Here is a 22,669-nt window from a genome sequence, read left to right as displayed (position 1 = left end):
CAGACTCAATTCTAGAGAACACATTGATGGTGACTGGAGGGGAGGTGGGCAGGGGGATGGGGAGTCAGACGGGCACTTGTCCTGATGAACACCGGGTGCTGTACGGAAGTGTTGAATCACTATATTGTTCATCTGAAAATAACATTACACTGTATGTAACTAACTGGAATTTAAATAAAAACTAAAAAAAACCCAAGGCCTATTTTTTTTTTAAATCATACTTACTGGTGAGAGATTGCTTTCCCCCAAGGTCAGGAACAAGGCAAGATTGTCTGCAGAAGTTCCAGACAGTGTAATAACGCAAAAGAGACAAAGGCAGAGAGAGTAGAAGGAAGAACTAGAACTGTCCCTATTGGTGGATGACATGATTGTCTATATAAGATCTCAAGGAATCTAAAAAAAATTCCCAGACTTCATAAGTGAGTTCAGCCAGATCACAAGTTACAAGATCAACACACAAAAAGCAATCACATTGCTATATGCTAACAACAAAAAAGTGAAAACTAAAATTTAAAACACAACACCATTTAAAATTGTTCCAAAGAAAACGAAATGCCAGACACCTGGGTGGCTCAGTCAGTTAAGCATCTGCCTTCAGCTCCGGTCATAATCCCAGGGTCCTGGGATCGAGCCCTGCATTGGGCTCCCTGTTCCTTGGGGAGTCTGCTCTCCCTCTCCCTCTTCCTGCTGCTCCCCCTGTTTGTGCTCTGTCACTCGCTCACTCTCTCTCAAATAAAATGTTTAAAAAAGAAAGAAAGAAAGAAAAGAAAGAAAAAGAAAGAAAGAAAGAAAGAAAGAAAGAAAGAAAGAAAGAAAGAAAGAAAGAAAGAAAGAAAGAAAGAAAAGAAAGAAACAAAAGAAAGAAAAGAAAAGAAAAAGAAAAAGAAAAAGAAATGCATCCTGGCTGCTGGTCCCTTGTCTCCTGTGGCCAGTCTGCAGACCACTCTGAGTCAGTGCTACAGGCCTATGCCTTGCCAAGACTCACCACTGTCTGCCCAGCTCGGCCCCGCGATGCTGGTGGACCTCAGCAAGTAGTCTGGGCCCCTCAGCCTGCAGGAAGACGACAAGTGGCCACAGCATCCACTGCAGGTCAAATACACCAGGGCGGAGGTCGACGAGCTGGGCAAAGTGCTGATGCCCCCCAGGTTAAGAACCAGCCCACCTGTATTGCACGGGATGGCCTTGATCCAGGTAAACACTACACCTTGGTCATGACAGACCGAGATGCTCCCAGCAGGAAGAACCCCAAATACAGGCAATGGCACCATTTTCTAGTGGTCAACATGAAGGGCAAGGACATCAGCAGTGGCTGATTTCTCTCCGATTACATGGGATCTGGGCCTCCCAAGGCCTTCTACTTTTACATCTGGCTGGTTTACAAGCAGGATGGGCCACTGAAGTGTGACAAGGCCATTCTCAGCAAACAATCTGGAGACCACTGTGGTAAATTCAAAGTGGCATCTTCCCATAAAAACTATGAGCATAGGGGCGCCTGGGTGGCTCAGTTGGTTAAGTGACCGCCTTCAGCTCGGGTCGTGATCCCAGGGTTCTGGGATCGAGCCCCGCATCGGGCTCCCTGCTCAGCCGGAAGCCTGCTTCTTCCTCTCCCACTCCCCCTGCTTGTGTTCCCTCTCACGCTGTCTCTCTCTCTCTCTCTCTCCCTGTCAAATAAATAAATAAAATCTTAAAAAAAAAAAAAAAAAAAAACTATGAGCGTGGGCCCCTGGCGGCCGGCACGTGTTCCCGGGTTGAATAGGACAACTATGTGCCCAACTCTGTGAGCAGCTGTCTGGAAGTGAAGAAAAGACAGGAGCCCTACATTGGGCTCCCTGCTCAGCGGAAAGCCTCCTTCTCCTCTCCCACTCCCCCTGCTTGTGTTCCCTCTCTCACTGTGTCTCTGTCAAATAAATAAATAAAATCTTTAAAAAAAAAAGAAAAAGACAAAACAAGACAGGAGATGGGAACGTCTTGGAGATGCCCAGCAGTGCTCTCAAGCTCAGTGATACCGGTAGATTTCTCCCCTTCCCCAGTCCCATTCTCCCCCCAGGGGGACCTTTCCTTCTGCCGATCCTTTGTAATTCGACCCGATCACACCCGTTATGTTCTGATGAAATCTGAACTCTGTTTTGGAGGACATGTTGGTACTAGGATGGGCTCATAAAATTGTCAGCATAAGAAGAGCAACCCAGAATTTAAAGAAGAAAAATTTCAAGTGAAAAGATCAGGTCTACAGTAATAGAGCAGAGCATCAAAGAATCTTTAAGAGAGGTTTAAAAAAAAACAGATTCATTGCCTCTGTCTTGGTGAGTCTGAGTCTGCAATTGTGCATAATGGCATCTTCTGGGTCACATCTTCATGACAGTGTCTCTCACACCGCTAGTCCCCAGTATGTTACGTCTGGGACTGGTTCCTGGGGGTCAGTGTCTCTGGTTCCTTTAAAGAGCAGTACTGGAGGGCGCCTGGGTGGCTCAGTTGGTTGGGCGACTGCCTTCGGCTCAGGTCATGATCCTGGAGTCCCGGGATCGAGTCCTGCATCAGGCTCCCTGCTCGGCGGGGAGCCTGCTTCTCCCTCTGACCCTCCCCCCTCTCATGTGCTCTCTCTCTCTCATTCTCTCTCAAATAAATAAATAAAATCTAAAAAAAAAAAAAAAAGAGCAGTACTGGAAACAGCAATAGGGAGAGTCGCTTTGTGGTTCTGTGCAGTCGTCTAGGTGAGCTGGGGGCTGGGTGAGTGGTGGTGAGAAATCCCCAAGTCTGCACTATTAAACTGATCACTCTTCACTGGTAGAAGAAAAGCCAGTCTGGAGTTCCAGAATGCTGTATTAACTCTGCTACTTGCTTAGAGTTGAATAAAAATAAAAACGTTCTGTGGAACCAAAAAAAGAAAGAAAGAAAACGAAAGGCTTAAGTAAAAATCTAACAAAATGTGGATAGGTTCTGTGTGCTGAAAATTACGAACCGTTGATAAAGGAGATTAAAGACAACGTAAAGAAGTGGAAAGACATGCTTTATGTTTATGGACTGCAAGATTCGACATAGACAAGATTGCAGTTCTCCCAAAACTGACATACAGGCATGACGCAATTTCCATCAAAATCCCAGCATGAATGTTTATAGATACTGATAAGCTTATTATAAAATGTATATGGAAAAGTAAAGGGCCTGTCTAGACAATTTGGGGGAAGAAGAATTCAATGGGAAGAATCGCTTTACCCAATGCTGAGGCTCACTACGTGGCCACAGTAACAGCGCTAGTGAGCTTTGGCAGAACAGATCAACAGGCCAGAGCGAAGAACCCAGAACACACCTGGCAAATGTGCCCAACTGGTCACTCACAGAGGCAAAAAGCAGGTCCACAGAGTAAACATCATCTCTCCCACAAAGCGCAAGAGCAACTGGACCCCCCCCCCAAAAAAATAAACCTCAACTGAAATTCATACCTTATACAAAACCTAACTCAAAATGGATCAAGAATTTAAATATAACATATAAAAATATTAGAAAAAAGAAAATCTTGGGGACCCAGGGTTATGAGGAAAGTTCTTACAGCACTAAACGCACAATCATGGAAGAAAAAAGTCAACAAACTGGACCTCAGCAGACTGAACACACGTGCTCTGCGAAAGACCGCATGAAGAAGATGAAGCGACACGCTCCAGCCTGGCAGGAACTCTTTGCAAACCACGTGTCCAGTAAAGGACTTCTATCTAGCATACATCAAGAACTCTCTCAACTCAACAGGAAAAAAAATAATCCCATTAGAAAGTGGGCAAAAGACATGAGCAGATCTTTCACAGGAGAGGATACACAGACAACAAATGAGCACGTTAAGAGATCTCAACATGACTGGCCAGGAGAGAAATGCAAAGTCAGGCCACCTCACGTCTGCTAGAACGGCTGAAATAAAACCAGTGATAACACCAGATGCCAGGTAGGATGTAGAAGAAATGAATCACTCATAGATTGCTGGAAGGAATGTAAAATGGGGCAGCCACTCCGCAAAACAACTTGGCAATTTCTTACAAAACCAAACATGCAGGGGCACCTGGGGCTCAGTCGGTTGGGCCGCTGACTCTTAGTTTTGACTCAGTTCATGATGTCAGGGTCGTGGGATCTAGCCCCCTGTCGGGCTCCTCACTCAGCAGGGAGTCTGCTGGAGATTCTCTCTCTCTCCCTCTGCCCCTCCCCCCACTCATCACCCCTCCCCTTTCTAAAATAAATCAACCTTAAAAAAAAAAAAACTGAACATGCATTAGCATGCAACCCAGAGACTGCACTCTTGGGCATTTACCCAAAGAAATGAAAACATACAATCACACAAAAACCTATGCACAGATGTTCACTGTACCTCTATTCATAATAGTGAAAAACTGGAAACAGCCCAAATGTCCTTCGATGGGAGGTGAGTTAAATAACTGTGATACTTCCATACTATGGAATACTATACAGCAATAAAAAGGAACAGACTACTGATTCAAGCAAGAATTTGGATGAATCTGAGTGAAAAAAGTCACTTTCATGACATTCTTGAAATAAAATTATAGAGATCAACGTGTGGCAACTATGTGTCAGTGGATGCCAGGAGGAAAGCGCAGGGAACAGGGCAGGTGTGGCTGTGGCACGGAGTACGAAAGGATCTCTGTGCTGATGGGAGAGTTTGGTATGTTGAATATAGTGGTAGTTACATGAATCTATACGTGTGATAAAACTGCACAGCACTGGGGTGCCAGGGGGATCAGTCGGTTCACTGTCCAACTCGTGAAGTTCAGGTCCTGATCTCTGGGTCATGGGATCGGCCCCGAGTCAGGCTCCACGCTCAGCAGGGAGTCTGCTCGTCCCTCTCCCTCTGCTCCTCCCCTGGCATGCTCTCTCTCTCAAATAAATAAAATCTTTTTTAAAAAACCGCACAGAACTAGTCACACACACACACACACACACACACGAGTGCATGCGGCACCGCTGACCTACAAACAAACACACCCCGTGGGTTGTCCGGGCGCTGGTCCCCGGGCTCTCGCCGTGCACTGCAGTGAGGCCAGACGCTACCCCAGGGCAAACCGGATACAGGCACAGGGGACGTCCCTGGATTTTTCTGTACCTTCCTGTGCATCCACAATTCTTTCTAAAAACTTTTAACCAAAAGCAAAATGGACTGCGGTGAAAGTGGTATAACTGCATATAGTTACTAAAAATGACCAAACTTTACTTTTACAACAGATTACTGTCATGCAAAATATATCTCAATAGAGCTGCTTTTAAAAAAGAAACAATAATTGAGTCCTGACATGTTTACGTATTTAAAGTGAATACTCATACCTGACAGAGTATCAAGCACCAGACTTTCAGGATTCCTTCAAAACCCTCTGTAGTTCATCTCTGATTTTAACTGAAATATACTATCAGCTCATTTTTCTTTAAAAAGTTTCCTGAAATGGGCGCCTGGGTGGCTCAGTTGGTTAAGCGACTGCCTTCGGCTCAGGTCATGATCCTGGAGTCCCAGGATCGAGTCCCGCGTCGGGCTCCCTGCTCAGCAGGGAGTCTTCTTCTCCCTCTCCCGCTCCCCCCTCTTGTGCTTTCTCTCTCTCTCTCACTCTCTCTCTCAAATAAATAAATAAAATCTTTAAAAAAAAAAAAAGTTTCCTGAAATAATATATATACAATGGTTGCAACAACTTCCCTTTTATTATTACAACACATCCTAACTTTCCTAATGCTTTCCTAACACATCAAATACACAGAGAAGCAGACATGGGCAGTCCCCTGCAAGTGAGTTAGCTAACCGTGAATGGTGCAGAGTTAACTCTGAAAACACATGGAGAAGACAAAGGCCGAGGTCAGCAGCTGAAGCCCTGTCAGAGGGCACAGCTGAACTTGCACAGAAAACAACATATACCAGCTGCTGTTACTAGTACTGCTCTTGCTTTACTATTATTTTTTTAAAGATTTTGTTTATTTATTTGACAGAGAGAGACACAGCAAGAGAGAGAGCACAAGCAGGGGGAGTGGGAGAGGGAGAAGCAGGCTTCCCGCCGAGCAGGGAGCCCGATGCGGGGCTCGATCCCAGGACCCTGGGATCATGACCTGAGCCGAAGGCAGTCGCTTAATGACTGAGCCACCCAGGCGCCCCTTGCTTTACTATTTAAGAATAAAAACACACACGCTCCGAATTTCATCACAAGTGGCAGGATAGTTTAGTTTTACAGAAGAGAAGAGGAAATAATGTATTCCATACAAAAAGCAAGAATGTATAATTTTAAAGAAATACTATTAGTCTCAGCAAATAATAGAACATATTGGTTATTTCTAAAATATCAATAAATGATCCCCTAGGTTAATTACAAATATTTGTAGTTAATACGTCTCTGATTATAAATTATTATGTGCACTTTTTTCAAGATTCTTATACTGTGACTTCTAATGTTCTGAAGTGTTTGTTTTAAGATTTTATTTATTTATTTGATAGAGAGAGAGTGAGGGAGAGCATGAGCAGGGTGAGGGGCAGAGGGAGAAACAGGCTCTCCGCTGAGCAGGGAGCCTGATGCAGGGCTCCATCCCAGGACTCATGACTTGAGCTGAAGGCAGACGCTTAACTGACTGAGCCACCCAGGCGCCCCTGAAGTGGTCTTTTAAACATAGAAATTAGGGGTGCCTGGGTAGTTCAGTTGGTTGAGTGTCTGACTCTTAATTTCAGCTCAGGTCATGATCCTGGGGGCCCTGAGACAGAGCCCCACATCTGGCTCCATGCTCAGTGGGGAGTTTGCTTCTCTCTCTCCCTCTGTACCCCCACCCCCGAGCTCGAGTGCCCACACACGCGCTTTCTCAAATAAATAAATCTTTTTAAAAAGTAAGAAGTAATAAAAGTAAAATTAATAGGAAGTGACAATCACAAGGCACCCAGTAAATATTTTCCACATTAAACGGTCATAAAATCGCAATGTTCGACTATTTTCCAACCCATTCAGAATTACGTACATTTTGTTATTTTTTAAGATTTATTTATTTATTTTAGAGAGTGTGTACACATATGCAAGAGCACAGGGAGCGGGGAGGGGCAGAGGAGAGAGAGACTCTCAAGCAGACTCCCCACTGAGCACTGAGCCCAATGCGGGCCTCGATCCCATGACCCTGAGATCATGACCACAATCAAGAGTCCGACACTTAACTGACTGAGCCACCTAGGAGCCCCCAGAATTCCATACATTTTAAAATACACTCTCTTGAGACTTAAGGGCTAGAACGGCCGCCAGCCACACCATTCTGCAGGCTCAGCCATGACACTGATGTGTTAGGCGGCGGCCTGTGAGCATCGTACCTTCTTCTCTCTCCTGCTGTCAGCCTGCACGGTCTCCAGGCGGGCTTTGAAGTGCTCACAATCCATTCTCAGTTGCTCTAATTCTTGCTCTTTCCTTTCCAGGTCTAGAAGGAGAGAGAGACAATAACTCAGTATTTCAAGTCATGAATCTCCTCTAAGAACCCAATGTGCCTAACCTCTTGGGAAAACAGGCACTGGCTGCTCAGGTGGGATTAGTCACAGAACCAGTCCTTCAGTGGCCAACATTCTGAAGGTTTTGCTTTTCAGGTTCCTATCAGTTTTTAGCCCATACCAGAAAGTACTTTTGTTGTTGTTGTTTTCAGTCTTACATTGTTAAGACCTCACTTTACTGCCAGACTTGTACTCAAGGCTTTAAGGAAGTGGGTTATGTAAGAGATTGAAGGCAGGACTGAGAAGCCCGACTGTCTCGTGGCACAGACTTGTATCTGCTCCATCAAAAGCGGGAGGGAGCTCAGCGAGGAGACGGCACCAGCCGGGGCTGATTCACAGCACTCGTCTCACCAACTGGCAGACTGACTCAGGAGGAAGAACTGCAGTGGCAGTCAGTGGAGGGCTGGCAGCAACGGAGATCAGACAGGAAAAGGCCCAGTGATAGCAGGGAACTGTGGCTTTCTTCCTCTCCACCAGATTCATTTAGATGGTGATTCAAATCGCCAACAAAAATCCCCAAGACATCCACATTAATGTCTGAAATCAAAAGTTTTATCAACTTTAAATAAAAGATATTATGATGCAGAAATACTGACATTTAAAAAGCAAAGAAATACAGAACTTAAAATTTTAAGCGTCTTGACCTCAGGCACTAAGAAATCATCCATTTTTATGCTACCGTATATACTGAGATTCGAGGTGGAATACAGTACTCAGAGTTAATGGCGTTACCTTCTCTGATGAAAGTAGCAATGCTTGTGGACAGTGATTCCCAAATGTCAGTGTCCACCAGAATCCCCTACAGGGCTTGTTCAAACACAGGCTGCTGCCCCCTCCCCCCCCCCCCCACCTTTGTCAGAGTTTCTGATTCAGCAGGCCTGAGGTGGGCCGGAGAACCTGCACTTCCAGCAAGTTCCCAGGTGAGGCAGATACCGCTGGTCTGGGAACAGACTTTGCGAAAGCACTTCAGGACAACAGCCTGGTCTCTGGTCATTAACAAAATGAAATCAACACACAACCAGCTATCGCCAATGAGGGAGCCCAGCCTCAGGAACATGGGGGCGGAAAAACCAGAAGGCAGTGGGAGGCAACAGCCTGAAAACTGGCACCTCCCTCCACCTGAGAGGGGAGATGGCTGACAGCGCTCCGTCCAGTGAGGTGCAGACAAGAGGAGGGGTGCGGCTTCATGGCCAGGCTCTGAGAAGGCGGGGGGACTGCCAAGAACAGCAGGGGCATCCCCAAAGCTCTGGAGAAATGAAGGCAGCCTGCATTTTCCAGGGAACCTTTGCCCTAGAGGGAAGATGAGCACCTAACGCTAAGTATTCAGTCACAGATTATGAAACCAGCTGGCAGAACTTCTCTTAAAATGCGTTTCTCAGAAACCACGTGAAGTAAAGTGGGACTATCTCTTCTGCCTCGAATCTTCCCTTCTACAATCACACCACGGACTCTCCCCGGAATTCTACTCTGCCCTCCAAATCCTGGCTGCCCAAGAAATCAACTATCAGTCAAGAGCTATGCTTTAAAAGCTACACAGCTGCCCTGTGTCACAATGTTAAACGAAAACTTACGTAGTTATAATTATGAATGAACAATGACGTGCATACGGTCACAAAAAAAACAAAATGAAAAAAGGAACTAAAATAAAATTACTAGTGCTGCAAACTTTTTCTTTGCAGTTCACTTTTCAATTTTCGTGTATCATTAAGCTGTATGTCACTCAAACGTGGCAAAGAAAATATAAAATTCCATCCCTATAAGCCTTACTGTGTATAAAAATATGAGGGAATAAATACTGGCCACCCAAAAGATTTTCATTAGGGCAACTTCATAACCGCTCTGTGTAGCCGTACATGAGCTTCCATAGGCTACTATAATGAGGGGACAGCGTCAGACATCCCACTCTCCCCCAGGTACCCCAAAGAATTCAAAGTCAGCATCCTGGATGCCACACCTGCCCACCGCAAGCACCCGGAGGCAGCAGGTGCCTTTCCGCTGCACGAGGCCGCCGCCTTGTGGCCAGCTGGGAGCACTGCCGCCACCTTCCCACAAAACCGGCAAACCCTAGCTTTCTCAGCCTGGCCCCCAGTTGTGCCTGCCACCCTGAACAAACCCCACAAGGCAGGCATTTTCAGGGTTCATTTTCTGATACACCCCAAATCCCTACAGTGGTACGTGGAATTTTACAAATATTTGTCACACAAATGAATTTCACTTCTCTACCCGTTCCTTCTGCTAATCCTTGAGTAGAGAAAAATACACAGCCACTTTGGTTATATGTCTCATAATGAGAATATACTGCTTCTGTGATTTTTTTTTTAAACCAGGGACAGAAAATATGGACAGTGAATGACACATCATACAAAGTCAAGACATTGACTTACCCAGCCTCCATATCAGAAAAGGAAAGGAGCTGCCACCCAGCCTAAACTGTCTTCTAACTGCTCATCTAAATCTCCATTTAACTGTTAACTGAATGAAAGGGTGGCCAAGACAGACTCCCAATATATAGAAACAATCTGCATCACAGGCCACTTCCATATCAATATGGCTTCTGAAATTCACAATCCTTTTTCGAAAGTTTCAATAACAGGAGAATGGCTGTATCTCTTAATGCTTAACTTATTCATCGGAAGGGTACAGAGAACTATTAACTGACAGGAGACAGAGCTACAAAGGAAAAGCAGCATTTCAAAAACACTGAGCAAAGAAATGTAAACCATACGAAAGGGATCGATTTCTCCTACCCTTTCTTTACCACCTGGCATGCTTATAGTAAGCATAATAAACTATCAGTTGTTTTGTGTTAATATGAAAGGATTGTTTTTGACCAAAACAGCTTAAAGTCTCAAACCCAAAATGAAGGGTTTTTAACAGCTCTTAACTTCTCCCTTCATATGACTAATAGGTTTAGAAAAGAATTTACAATTAGCTGCTAACAGACCCCATCTTTAATGTGAATTGAGATTTGGAGGGTACGTAACAAAGCACCACAAAGTGGACAGCTTATGACAACAGAAACATCTCCCCTAGTTCTGGGGGCTACAGGCCTGAGACCAGAGTGTCAGCAGGCTCGGGCTCTCTCTGAAACCTGTGGGCGAGGATCCTTCCCTGGCTCCTCCACCTTTCAGTAGCCTCGATCTTCCAGAATTCCCAACTGCCTCCGCTGTCACTGGGCCTCCTCCCAGTCTCTTCACATCAGCTTCCCTGTGCATGTCTGTCTCTGTGTCCAAATGTACCCTTTTATAAGGACACCAGTCATTCTGGATCAGGGCCCACCCTTAAGACCTCATTTTCACTTAATCAGCCTGTCAACAATTTAAGCTCAAAAAGTGAAAAAATGAAAAAAAAATGAAAAAATGACACTATTTCAGGATTCATTAAAAAGGGGGGGGGGCTTCAGTTAAAGAGCTTAAGTGCATTTCAAATCCTTCTACCCACTATAAGCCAGCCAAACAACACTTTGTCAATCTTTTTAAAACAAATCAAACGGGGTGGGTGGGGAGAAAGAGTTGGAACCAGAACATGGAAATAGCATTTTTTTCCTGCACTGCTAAAAATCTGCTCCCCAAACCACTCTTCATCTTCTAACTTAAAGGCCATTTGAGTTATCTTTTATAAGATGAAGAAAATGTGTGACTAACAGGAATTTGTTCTATATTGGCATTGCCAATGGACTTGGCAGCACCTTATATCACTAACTTCAACATCTGAGGGTTGGAGCTCCCTAGTATACCTGTAAATTACCAAGGAAAAGGGTCAGATTTTGTCCTTTGCATATCCCTACATTACCTAGCAGTGCTTGACAGATGCCAGGCACAGAGTGAACACCTCCCTGATGGACTTACCAACTACAACCACTGAACACTTGAAAATAAATACCATCACAAAAAACTAAGATCAATCTTGCTGAAGTCAATCAAATGAGTTCTGCTAACGTACTTTTCAAACCAGAGAGTCAGGAAATGTTTTCATTTACTGGCATACAAATACAAAGTTAACGACTGGGTGTCAGGAGTGATATATTCAAATAACGTATGTCTCTACTTTCTCCATCTTGGCTACCTTCCCACCTCCTCTGTCCATAAGCCCCTGTAAGTCTTCTCTCCCAGTCCGCTGTGTGCTGGACCATCTCCACATGCCCTTTAGATCCATTCTCCACCATGCTCTGTGCTCCCAAGAGGCTAAAGTCATCATCCAAAGCACCCGGGCTTCCTGGCTTTTTGCTTCCTGTTAGATTTGGACAGTGACAGGCTCCACAGGGACTGGGGACGAGAGGAGACCTGGGACATTTCCTTCTCCACTGTGTCATCCCCGCCAATCTTCCTTCCCAATACAACAACCAGTCCAGGGTCAGGTATGGCCTTTGGTTGTATCTTTAGCCTCCTTTAATTTGGAACATCTCCACAGTCTATCTTTACTGTATGACATTACAATGTGTTTTTAACAATTTAAAAATCACAACCACCTATACGGAAGGACTTCCATTTCCAGCTATGACAGATCAATCATCAGATCAATCTTCCCACTGAGAATAATTAGAAAAGCAGAATTTAAACAAACTAACTCCTCTGAAGGTATGTGAGAGTTACTGACTCACAGGGGCCCTCAGGCCAGGACCTAGAGAGGGGGAAAGTGCACCAAGGTGCAGGAGCCCAGCCTCCCACCCCACTCCTCCCAGGGACCATGACATACTCCAAAGCAGCACAGGCAAAGAGGCAGCAAAGCTGGGCAGAGTGGTCAGCGGTGGCACGGGGCTGAGAAATGAAAATACACGACAGAGCTGTCGGACAGCCAAGACTTAGGGTGGGCCATGATCCCGGAGGACAAGGAAGCACAGAAAAATGAGCTGCCGGCAGAGCCGTCTCCCTCTCCCAGGTGCTCAGCAATGCGTAAGCAGCACACAGAGGCTGCAGAGGTGGGCAGAGAGTGGGGGCGGGGGGTGTGTCACGCACAACTTGCTAGAGAAAAATACTATCATCCAAAGTCTCTACAAGTTTTCATTTTAAAAAATCCATTAATCAGGGGTGCCTGGGTGGCTCAGTCGTTAAGCGTCTGCCTTCGGCTCAGGTCATGATCCCAGCGTCCTGGGATCGAGCCCCACATCAGGCTCCCTGCTCGGCGGGGAGTCTGCTTCTCCCTCTCCCACTCCCCCTGCTTGTGTTCCCTCTCTCACTGTGTCTCTCTCTGTCAAATACATAAATAAATAAAATTAAAACAAAAAAATAAAAAATCCATTAATCAGTAAAAATTACCAAGATTACCAAGAGGGAAAATAGACACTACAAGCAGACCAAAAGGTGATCCAGCTAATGGATTTACCAGATTCAGACTTTAAAATAACTGTGGTTAATGTTCCAACAAAAAGGCAGAAAGAATTTCATCAGGGAGCTGGAATAAAACACAATGAAGTAAAAAAATCAATATAAAAACTAATAAATACTAATAATGAACAATATAAAAATAAATAATAAAACTAATGAAGAATTCAGAATCAAATCCACACATACACAGCCATTTAGAACAAAAACAACCGTGTAGTACAGGAGGGGAAGGCTGACTTTTCAGTGAATGGTGTGGGGCCAGTTGGCCACACGTGGCTAGTGGCTGTTTTTTAAACAGACAGGGACAACATGAATCACATAATACCTTCATCATCACAGAAAGTTCTACTGGACCATGCTGACATGCACATATTTTAAATTACAAAAAATAACTTTTTTCTGTTCCTAGAGAAAATTAGTCAAATCTCCCCCCAGTGTATCACGGCTGCACTAGTTTATATTCATTACTGATGTTCACGGAACAAAACAAGGCTGGTTCCCAGTATTAACACTTAAACATGAATTTAAGTAAATTTTAAAAGGTCAAAACTAATGTTGCAGATTTTAAAGTGTCAGAAATGAGACTGCAATTTATGTCTGATGTCAACAGGAAATGTTACATAATTCCAATGGAGACTCTGGGTTGAGTATCTGACACCTGCCACTAAGATTTGTTCCTAAATTATATGATAGAGTTGTTTCTAAATTATATCATCTAACATGGCAAAGGCAACATATGTATTTGAAAGGTGTTCTCTAGGAGAGGCCAAATGGCTTTTCCACCACCTCTCTCCAAATGAACCAGTGCCAGTAAGACAGGCAAGGAATTATTAGACCTTGTGACTTCACTGTGAAACAAAAACATCTGACCCCACTGGCTTCAAGCTTCCAGATCAGTTTCATTGAAAAGCATCCTGATGCTGCAAAGTGAAATGCTTAAAAACTTCACCATTTGCAATTCCTGATCTCTGTGATTTATGTCTTTTCCCTGTTACTTAACAACCAAAACTAAAAACAGAAATTGGACCCTGAGGATGGTACTGCATCTGATTTCCGAAATCTCTTATATTTTGTTTTCATCAAAACACCTTCATTGTACCGATTTTACAAGTAATGTTCTGAACAGATTTTTCTAAATATGCAGAAAATACAACTTTTATCTATTTTACATATTGAACTACATACTAAATAGGATTTTATTTTTTAAAAAATAGGGTTCTAGGGGCACCTGGTGGCTCAGTCGGTTAGCGTCCAAGTCTTGATCTCAGCTCAGATCATGACCTCAGGGTTGTGCAATCAAGCCCCGAGTTGGCGGGGGGGGGGATCCACGCTCAGCGGGGAGTCAGCTTGAGGTTCTCTCCCTCTGCCCTTCCCCCACTTGCACACGCGTACACGAGCTCTCTCTAAAATAAGTCTTTAAAAAATAGGACTCTGGTTTAAAACAAACATTTTGACACACATTCACGCAGTTATAACTCCGTTATTGTTAGATGAACAGATGCTAAAAGGTGAGAGACAAGGGGGTGAGCTGACTTTTACCAAGTACTTCCAAGGCTCTGCTTTGCCAAGTCATCTCATGGAGACATGAGGACACCATGGGTACCCCCATTTTACACAGATGAGAAAGAATAAGAATTCAAACGAGCTCAGTCATACTCCAAAGCTCCCTACACCTTTTCTAAATTCACAGAGTGATGCTGTTCTAGCCAGAATGGAGACTGCTGGGTCAAGAACAGAGCACTTCCTTCACTCCACCAAGTGTTCAGCGGCCCCTCCACCTTCAACAGGTCCTCTTCCCTGAGGGCGCCCCCAGAGCCCCACGCGACGCCACGCGCTTCCCAAAGACAGTCTCTTTTTAAGCCTCGCCACCGCCTGTCCCCGTTTTACAGACAGGGGAGTTTGTCCAAAGCGGTGTACAGGCCGCTCCGTATTTCCACCACCGAGCTCTGCCCTCCCTTCTTCACCAAGACCATTTCTTCGTGCGTCCCTTCCACGCCATCCGCACAGCCTTAATCCCACACTCAGATGAGTCCAAGACCTTCCTTGGTGAGCACTCTATCATTAATTCTCCTTCATCTTCCACCCAATTCCTCCAACTTATCCTCCACTCAGATACGAAAATCATTCCCCTGAAAACGTAATTTTAGTCGCTTTTTCGATATCATTTCCATGGAGTAACTTCCACCTGCTGCTCATCTCAAATTAAAAACAATAAGCTACAATTATTTTGTCTTCTATAAACCACTGACATATACTGACCTTGACTCTGCTATACCCCAATCCTTGCTCCACGTATCAAGCAGAAAAACTAGCTTATCAGCCAGCAATCAACTCCGCTGTCTCTCCCGTCTGTGACTTTCACACACGCCATCACCCCAGCTGAAAACACCTTCCTCTTATCCTTCTAACAAGGCACGCCTCACTCCTCAATGCTCATCTATTCCCAGAAGATTTCAGGCAAAAGCCTAGCCAGTACAATTCCAAATTCCACCATTTACCTGCCCGGTTTCCTAAAGGGAGTTACTATGCTAGAGTCAGATGAAGTCCCATTCACTACTTGACACTCGTTTTATCAACGTGGGTCCTTTAGGGCCTAAGCCCATCCAAGCCAACCATACCTACGCTCCAAAAGAAGCTTCCCCTCGAACCAGATATAGTTGCCCTCTGCTCTCGCCCGGCCTGCATTCATTCCTCCCTTTGTGCTGCCTTTTGCCACTTCCTAAGCTGAGAAGCATACACCCACTGTAGAAGCAAAGGAAGCTCTGATACTGGTCAAAGCCAAGAGCCCTCCTGGACCACGGGGCCAGGAAGGCAGATGGATCAACATGTCCTACAGCTCTTGCTGCCTCCTTGTGATCCTTGGATTGTCTCTGGGGGAGCCATTCTCAAGGCCATGGCTCATGTGATTTGTCTCAGAAGGCCCAGGGAAGAGTCACCGGACCTAGTCTTTACAAAAAGGAAAAGGAGGGAATCTTTGTTTTCCTTCATGTCACCCAAGTAGCAAAAATTCAACAGCGAAAACTGAGTAAAAGATGCCGTAGGAGGACATCTTCCAGGCCAGGCCTCAGGCCAGAGAAGCAGAAGGCTTCAAGGGCCAGCTCAAGTTCAAAGTTCCCAGTAAAGCCTCCAGCACAAGCATGCACCAAGTCCTCTGTCCACTTTGATCCTCCCTTTCTCTTAACGCCCAGGCGCCTATAGCACACTAGCTTCATGAGATACCGAGCAATTTAGAAAGAAGAACATACAGAGATGGGGTGGGAAGTCTCTCAGGACCAAATATTCACACACAGAGAATACAACGGGAGGCAGAAACAGGGGCCCTGCCCTCCCACCGACTTACACAGTAGGATGACAATGAAGCGACTTCATCTGAAGAACAGTACCATGTGCTGTAACAAGAACACCCGACAGGACTGACAGGAGGACAGAGCTTATCTAGGCAGTCAGATAAGGAAGTGAGTCTGCACCTGAGGCTAAGTCCAATCATACAAAGTCTTTCAAGCCACCGTACCATTTTGTTTAGGTTTTTGGGTGGTAGTGTTTTAGGGGAGGGGTTTTTTTTTTTTTTTTTGGTCTTTCCTAAAAGCAAGGAGAAGCCATTGAAGACATAAGCAGGGGAATGACATAACCAAACTTAACTATTAAAAACTACACAGGCGACGGTGTACAGGACAGACTAGAAAGTGACAATGAGCGGACAGACAGGAGGCAGAGATTCGGGGAACATGATGGTGGCCTGGGCTCGGTGGTGGCAGTGGAGGCAGGTTAGTGAATTCAGGATGCACCCATGAGGGGAAATGTACAGGACTTATGGGAAGGAGGTTGGGGGGCTGGAAGGAGAGTGAATAGTGAGGAGAGGTGGGCAATGAGGAGGATCCTAGGTCTCTAGGTGGACACTTATGCCCTGGGGAGACTGAGGAAGCCCAGTCTGGGGTGGGGTAGGGGTTTGGATACCATGAGTCAGAGATAAGAAAGTAGAAATCTGTCCTGCAGTTTGTTAGGCTGGGTCAACAGAGGTATAAAGCCAGCTGCCAAGTTAACAGGAAACAATGTTTCTCCCAAGAACACACTGGACAGGAAAGTATCATGAAGACCCCTTTCAGTGACTGCTGATTTCTTATTCACAAAAAGCTTATTTTGTAAAATCCCAGACTGTCAGAAATTCTGCTGTTTGGAATTACACCAGTAAAAAGGAAACATCCCACTGTCCCTGTAGGATCGAAGTCACTGGGACAAAGGGGAGCAGCCTTGATTTCTAGCTAGCTACAGAGCTTCAAATGAGGGATTTCCAGACACAGTATTCTACGTCGAGCTAAACTTTGTAGTTTTCAAAGAAATGAGGCCTGGGCCCACTGTAGTAGGATACGGTGATGGCCCCACACACAGCCCTACTTTGCTTACAGCCCATCGAAATGTGGTTTAATGTGCACTTCACCCAAACTCCACTCTTTCCCAAAACCCACAGCAACTCTAGCCTTTCATTGGCAAGATGCCCACAGTTCCTCTGGGGTGTGTCTCCCTCGTGGCAACAAACCAATAAACCTGACCTCGTTGGACTACAGGTGCTTCCTGATGGCTGCAGGCTGATTAGGCTAGGACAAACACGGAAAATCTGAAACCATGGTGAAACGGGCAAGAAGAAAAGCCAAGTAGGAGCTGGATACAGGGCCCTAACTAAGCCTGGGGGTCTGGGCCAAACCTAGGGCCAGAGATAAACCTAGGAGCCGCTGGCACCAAGATGGGAACTAAAGCTATGTGTGCATGAGACCACCCATGGAAAAGCCGTGGAGTGAGGGGACAAGGGGCCTAGGCCTGAACCTCAGGCAACTCCAGTAGCTGAAAGGCTGCTGCAGAGGACGCATCAGCAAAGCAAACCAAGACGAGATGGCCAGAGAGCGAGAAGAGATGACTACAGGGCCTGGGGACCGTGAGGCAAGAGCTCCTAAAGTCTAACTCTGATCAAGTCACCACAGATTCGCCTGTGGCCCTCGCTCTCGTATGTACCACAATTTTGATTTTGTGATCTCTAAAGATGGACTCGTGCTAACCAATTCATGAGACCCTGATGTAGTTTTCAGAACGCCGGCTTATTAATTTGCAGTGAGACACAACCACTCAGCACGCCGACACTCTCTACTACGGGTAGGCACCTTCCTTCCCTAAAGATAAATGCACATGGGTGACTAGGTGCTCTCAGAAGGCCTCTGGCTGAGCATGGGATCAGAACCAGGGGCTAAGCCAATGACCTGGAGCTACAACATAACCAGTGACCTAGAGCATATCCCGCAGGGTCTCCATGGGAGACAAAATCCCAGATCTTGAGATGTGTGGAAAGGACTGCTTACAGAGAGGAGAGCCGGGGCTGGTGAGGCCCCCCGAGACTAGCAACAGCCCTCCAGATGGAGGAATCGGAGAAAAACTGACACCAGAGCCCAGCGAGAATGGAGACTGTCAAGGAGGTCCTAGGGTGGGAGTCACAGCTGTGGAGGGAGCAGGAGGAAACACCCCAATCTCTCGCTCCGTCTGTGATGCCTCCCACTGGTGAGCCCTGCTGGCGGCCAGCAAGGAAGTCAGAGGCAGGCAGGGTGCAGGAGTACCGTCCAGAGCACGCCACAGGGCAGCACAGGGTGGATCTGAGGATTCCAAAGAGAAACTAAGCAGCACGGGGGGCTGTGGTGACCAGGAGCATTTTCCCTTCCCACTGTGCATGGTTGCCCTCCTGACCAGGTGCATCTGCACAAACCAGAAGTGTGTACTATTGAGTCCAGATACCTTCTTGTCTGCATCAGTGTTGGAGACACGCTCTGGGCCCCTCAAAAACACTTCTCCCAGAGACCATGCAGAGACTGTGAGTAGTCCAATGCAGGGTGCCAGACCAGCTTTATGCACCAAAGGCTGATTTAAATGTTACTCAGCCTCAGTCAGGCAAGTGCAGAATCGATCCCAGAATCTAAAAACTTCAATAGGTTCCCAGACTGATACCTGAGGTAATGGCTCAGGTCAAATCTCAAACTCTGAATGAACAAGTCCTGGCAATTCTGGACTTAAATCAGTGCTAGAAACTGACCTGTCAGGGCTGGTGGGGCACCTGGTGGCTCAGTCACCATCTCCAACTCTTGGTTTCGGTCATGATTTCAGGGCCGGGGGATCGAGCCCACATCAGGCTTCGAGCTCAGCAGAGAGTCTGCTTCGGATTCCCTCTCTCCCTCTGCCTCCCACACACCCCCCGTTCTCTAAAATATATAAATAAATCTTCAAAAAAACCCGACCTGTCCATTCACCTAGAAACAAGGAAACACACACCGATCTCTACAGACGCATTTAACTCCATGCAAGGTTTCCATGTGGCAGGATCTTTAATTTACACAAGCACTTAAATCGTAGAGTAGAGCTTTTTAAATCAAGGATGAGAGTAGAAAGAGAAGACAAACTCCAGAAAGCTGGCCACTCTTCCCCCACTGCCAACTTACACACGTCTGAGCTGCCCGCTCCAGGGTGCCTCTCTTCCTTATGCCCCCCGCCTGTCCCAAACGTAATCACAAGGACTTAACAGCGTTTAAGGCTTATGTACCACTACTCTACAGTTGTTCCTGTAAGATCAACCTGCTGGCCTAGACTGCTGTCACCGTCCACGACTGCTAAACGTAGGGAAGACTCACTTTTTTCTACAATCTTTAATTTCTGGAAGCTTTCCAGCACCTCCCCATTTAGTATTCGGGGCAAGAAGTCCCGGATCTGCATTACTTCAGTTGTCAGCCGTTCCAGGTCCTTCTTTCTCACTTTAACGAATTCCTCCTTAGTCCCCACGTGCTAAAAGAACAAGCAGATTTTAACACCGTTACGTCTCTCTCCCGAGTCGGCGGGCTTCCTCCCTTCGACACCTGCTTCTCATGAAGGCTTCAGAAGCACGGCTCTACCCAACGTGCCCTCGGCTCCGCAGACTGCGAAGTGGGCGCCCGTTTTTTGTTTCTCGTCTGCACCCGAGGCCCTCCCCCGAAAGCCGAAGAAGATGCCAGCCGCCGTTCCTGTCCGGCCCGGCGCCCGGCGCCCGCAGACGAGGCGGACGTTCACCGGCTCCCACTCGGTGCGCCCCCGCCCCCCACCCCGCGTTGGCCTCCGCCACCCTTCAGCGGTGTCAGGCCGCAAACAGGGGCACGGGCAGGCTGGTGGCCTTCAGCGAGCGCCGTGAGCCGGGTCTCGCCCACCTCCCCTGCAGCGGAGGTCACAGCGTGGGGACCTGGGGCCCGCGCCGTCCCTGCACCTGGCACCGAGGGCTGGGCTCGGGCCACACGTGCCACCGTCGCGCCCCCTGCCCCAGAGCGCAGCCCCCGCGCGCTCGGCGGCGCCCCACCCCGGGGGCCACCCTGCCACGGACGAGGCCCAGGGCAGCCCGGGGAGCACTAGGCAAGACCAAGCGCGTCGCCACACAGCGCGGGAAAGACACTGGGGGCAGCGCGGGCCTCCTCACTGACCCGGCGGGCCTCCTCAGCGCCGCCTGCCTCGCCCATGGCCGCCGCCGCAGCCTCCGCTCCTGCGCCTGCGCCGCTGCGCGCCCTCTGACCCCTCACGCCCGAAAGCGCGGGAACGCGTCCGCACTGGCGTCGGAAAACGGAGCGCAGCGAGGCTCAAACCTCGCAGAGTTTGAGCGGCGTTCTCGGCCCCGCGCACCAGGGTTGGGGTCGGCGAGATCCCGCGTCGGCTTTCCTGGCTTAACCGGATTTTTAAACTCGTTAACTGCAAAGTAGAAGGACAGTGAGACTCCAGTGTAAGTGTCAAGTTAAATAGGTCGAACTGGACCTTTCCCGTTTGGCAAGGGACGATGCTTTCAAGGGAACCGCCCGCACGGGGCTGGCGACTATGCTCCCTCGCTGGGCTCTAAGCTCCATTCGCAAGGCTCGAAGCTTTCTGACAGCGGTAGTTTACTAGTAAACTAGTTGCACCTCGTCTGCCCCGGATAGGGAAGGTCAGTCCAGCCAGCTGGCTAAGCAACTGAGACGACCACCGTGAATTGGAAGATGCCATCTCGTCCACTCACTTGCCCCCACATGCCCACCGAGTTTGCAAATTAGGGTGCAGCCTGTGGGTTCAAATGTACTGGGTTATTGCACAACTAAGACTTCGTCTGTTTCTGAAATTGGCAGGGAGCCAACACCGGAGTCCTCTGAATATTCTCCAGGCCTGGGAACAGACTCACAAGTACACCCTCTAAATCTCTGCGCCCATGCCGGGACCTGTACCAGCCCATCATCCCCTGCATCTGTCCGTGTACCTGCCTCTGTCGCTGCCATCCCCTGCACCAGGATCTGCCCCTGCCATCCCCTGCAAAGAGCTGACCCTGACCCTGTCCCTGCCATCCCCTGCACCGAGACCTGCCCCTGCCATCCCCTGCACCAGGATCTGCCCCTGCCATCCCCTGCACCAGGATCTGCCCCTGCCATCCCCTGCAAAGAGCTGACCCTGACCCTGTCCCTGCCATCCCCTGCACCGAGACCTGCCCCTGCCATCCCCTGCAAAGAGCTGACCCTGACCCTGCCCCTGCCATCCCCTGCAAAGAGCTGACCCTGACCCTGTCCCTGCCATCCGCTGCAAAGAGCTGACCCTGACCCTGTCCCTGCCATCCGCTGCACCGAGACCTGCCCCTGCCATCCCCTGCACCAGGATCTGCCCCTGCCATCCCCTGCAAAGAGCTGACCCTGACCCTGTCCCTGCCATCCGCTGCACCGAGACCTGCCTCTGCCATCCCCTGCACCAGGATCTGCCCCTGCCATCCCCTGCAAAGAGCTGACCCTGCCCCTGCCCCTGCCATCCCCTGCAAAGAGCTGACCCTGACCCTGTCCCTGCCATCCGCTGCAAAGAGCTGACCCTGACCCTGTCCCTGCCATCCGCTGCACCGAGACCTGCCCCTGCCATCCCCTGCACCAGGATCTGCCCCTGCCATCCCCTGCAAAGAGCTGACCCTGACCCTGTCCCTGCCATCCGCTGCACCGAGACCTGCCTCTGCCATCCCCTGCACCAGGATCTGCCCCTGCCATCCCCTGCAAAGAGCTGACCCTGACCCTGTCCCTGCCATCCGCTGCACCGAGACCTGCCTCTGCCATCCCCTGCACCGAGACCTGCCCCTGCCATCCCCTGCACCAGGATCTGCCCCTGCCATCCCCTGCAGAGCTGACCCTGACCCTGTCCCTGCCATCCGCTGCACCGAGACCTGCCCCTGCCATCCCCTGCACCAGGATCTGCCCCTGCCATCCCCTGCACAGAGAGCTGACCCTAACCCTGCCATCCCCTGCATCGGGACCTGATCCTGACCCTACCATGCTCTGCACCGGGACCTGCCCTGTCCCTACCTCTGCCCCTGCCCCGCCCCCGCCCCGGGACCCGGATACTGGGGACGCTGGAAGGCACCGCCTCCAACAGCAGCAGAGCCTCAGACCGGGCCCCCATCAGGGCGACCCCTCAATGGGGCTGTCCCCCACATCCCGCCCAAAACCCCTACGACTGCCGCCCTTCTCTGTCTGCACCCCGCAGAGGCGGCTCAAGGAGTCCAGTACAATTAAAAACTCGGCGCCGTCTATCTCGTAGGCGAGCAGTCGATCGGATGGAGTTTCCGTAGAGCGGGCTTGAAGAGTCTAGACCACTGAAATTGGCCATCCGTCTCTTCCTGGCCAAGACTCAACGCTAGCTAACCCCGCCGCCAAACGCCCGGAGCTGTGGCGACTACGGACAGCCGAAGCGCGGAGGCACGGCCGGACGCCGACCGGCTCGCTCCGCCCGCGGCCGGGGTCTGCCGCGCTCGCCCCCAGAAGGCGGGCGAGCGGCGGCGGCCGGCGCCTTTGTGACGCCATCAGCCCGCGCGCGCCGCCGC

At 48.6% G+C, this 22,669-nt stretch overlaps 1 protein-coding gene and 1 pseudogene across 3 annotated transcripts in view; one reads left to right on the top strand and one right to left on the bottom strand.

The window, feature by feature from the left end:
* HSF2BP (heat shock transcription factor 2 binding protein) overlaps nt 1–22,633 on the bottom strand; it is a 100,307-nt gene extending 77,674 nt beyond the window's left edge. The window contains exons 1-4 of one of the 3 annotated variants that reach the window (XM_064578243.1): nt 22,356–22,633; nt 20,280–20,541; nt 19,467–19,617; nt 7,313–7,416 (exon numbers count right to left, since the gene is read on the bottom strand). In XM_064578243.1, coding sequence (XP_064434313.1) covers nt 7,313–7,416; nt 19,467–19,617; nt 20,280–20,315 — 291 coding nt within the window. In that variant the 5' untranslated portion in view covers nt 20,316–20,541; nt 22,356–22,633. Of the gene's footprint in view, nt 1–7,312; nt 7,417–19,466; nt 19,618–20,279; nt 21,237–22,355 lie in introns of those variants that run through there. The other 2 variants (XR_010407385.1, XM_064578246.1) reach the window with 2 other exon arrangements.
* On the top strand, nt 1,012–2,118 carry LOC135362290 (phosphatidylethanolamine-binding protein 1-like; annotated as a pseudogene).
* Nucleotides 22,634–22,669: the final 36 nt, after the last annotated feature.

The sequence above is a fragment of the Mirounga angustirostris genome, unplaced genomic scaffold (genome assembly GCF_029215605.1).
Source record: "Mirounga angustirostris isolate CCGP_5_RB_7025 unplaced genomic scaffold, mMirAng1.0.hap1 SCAF_1, whole genome shotgun sequence".
Lineage (NCBI taxonomy): Eukaryota > Metazoa > Chordata > Mammalia > Carnivora > Phocidae > Mirounga > Mirounga angustirostris.
This window is presented reverse-complemented; position numbering and strand designations above follow the sequence as displayed.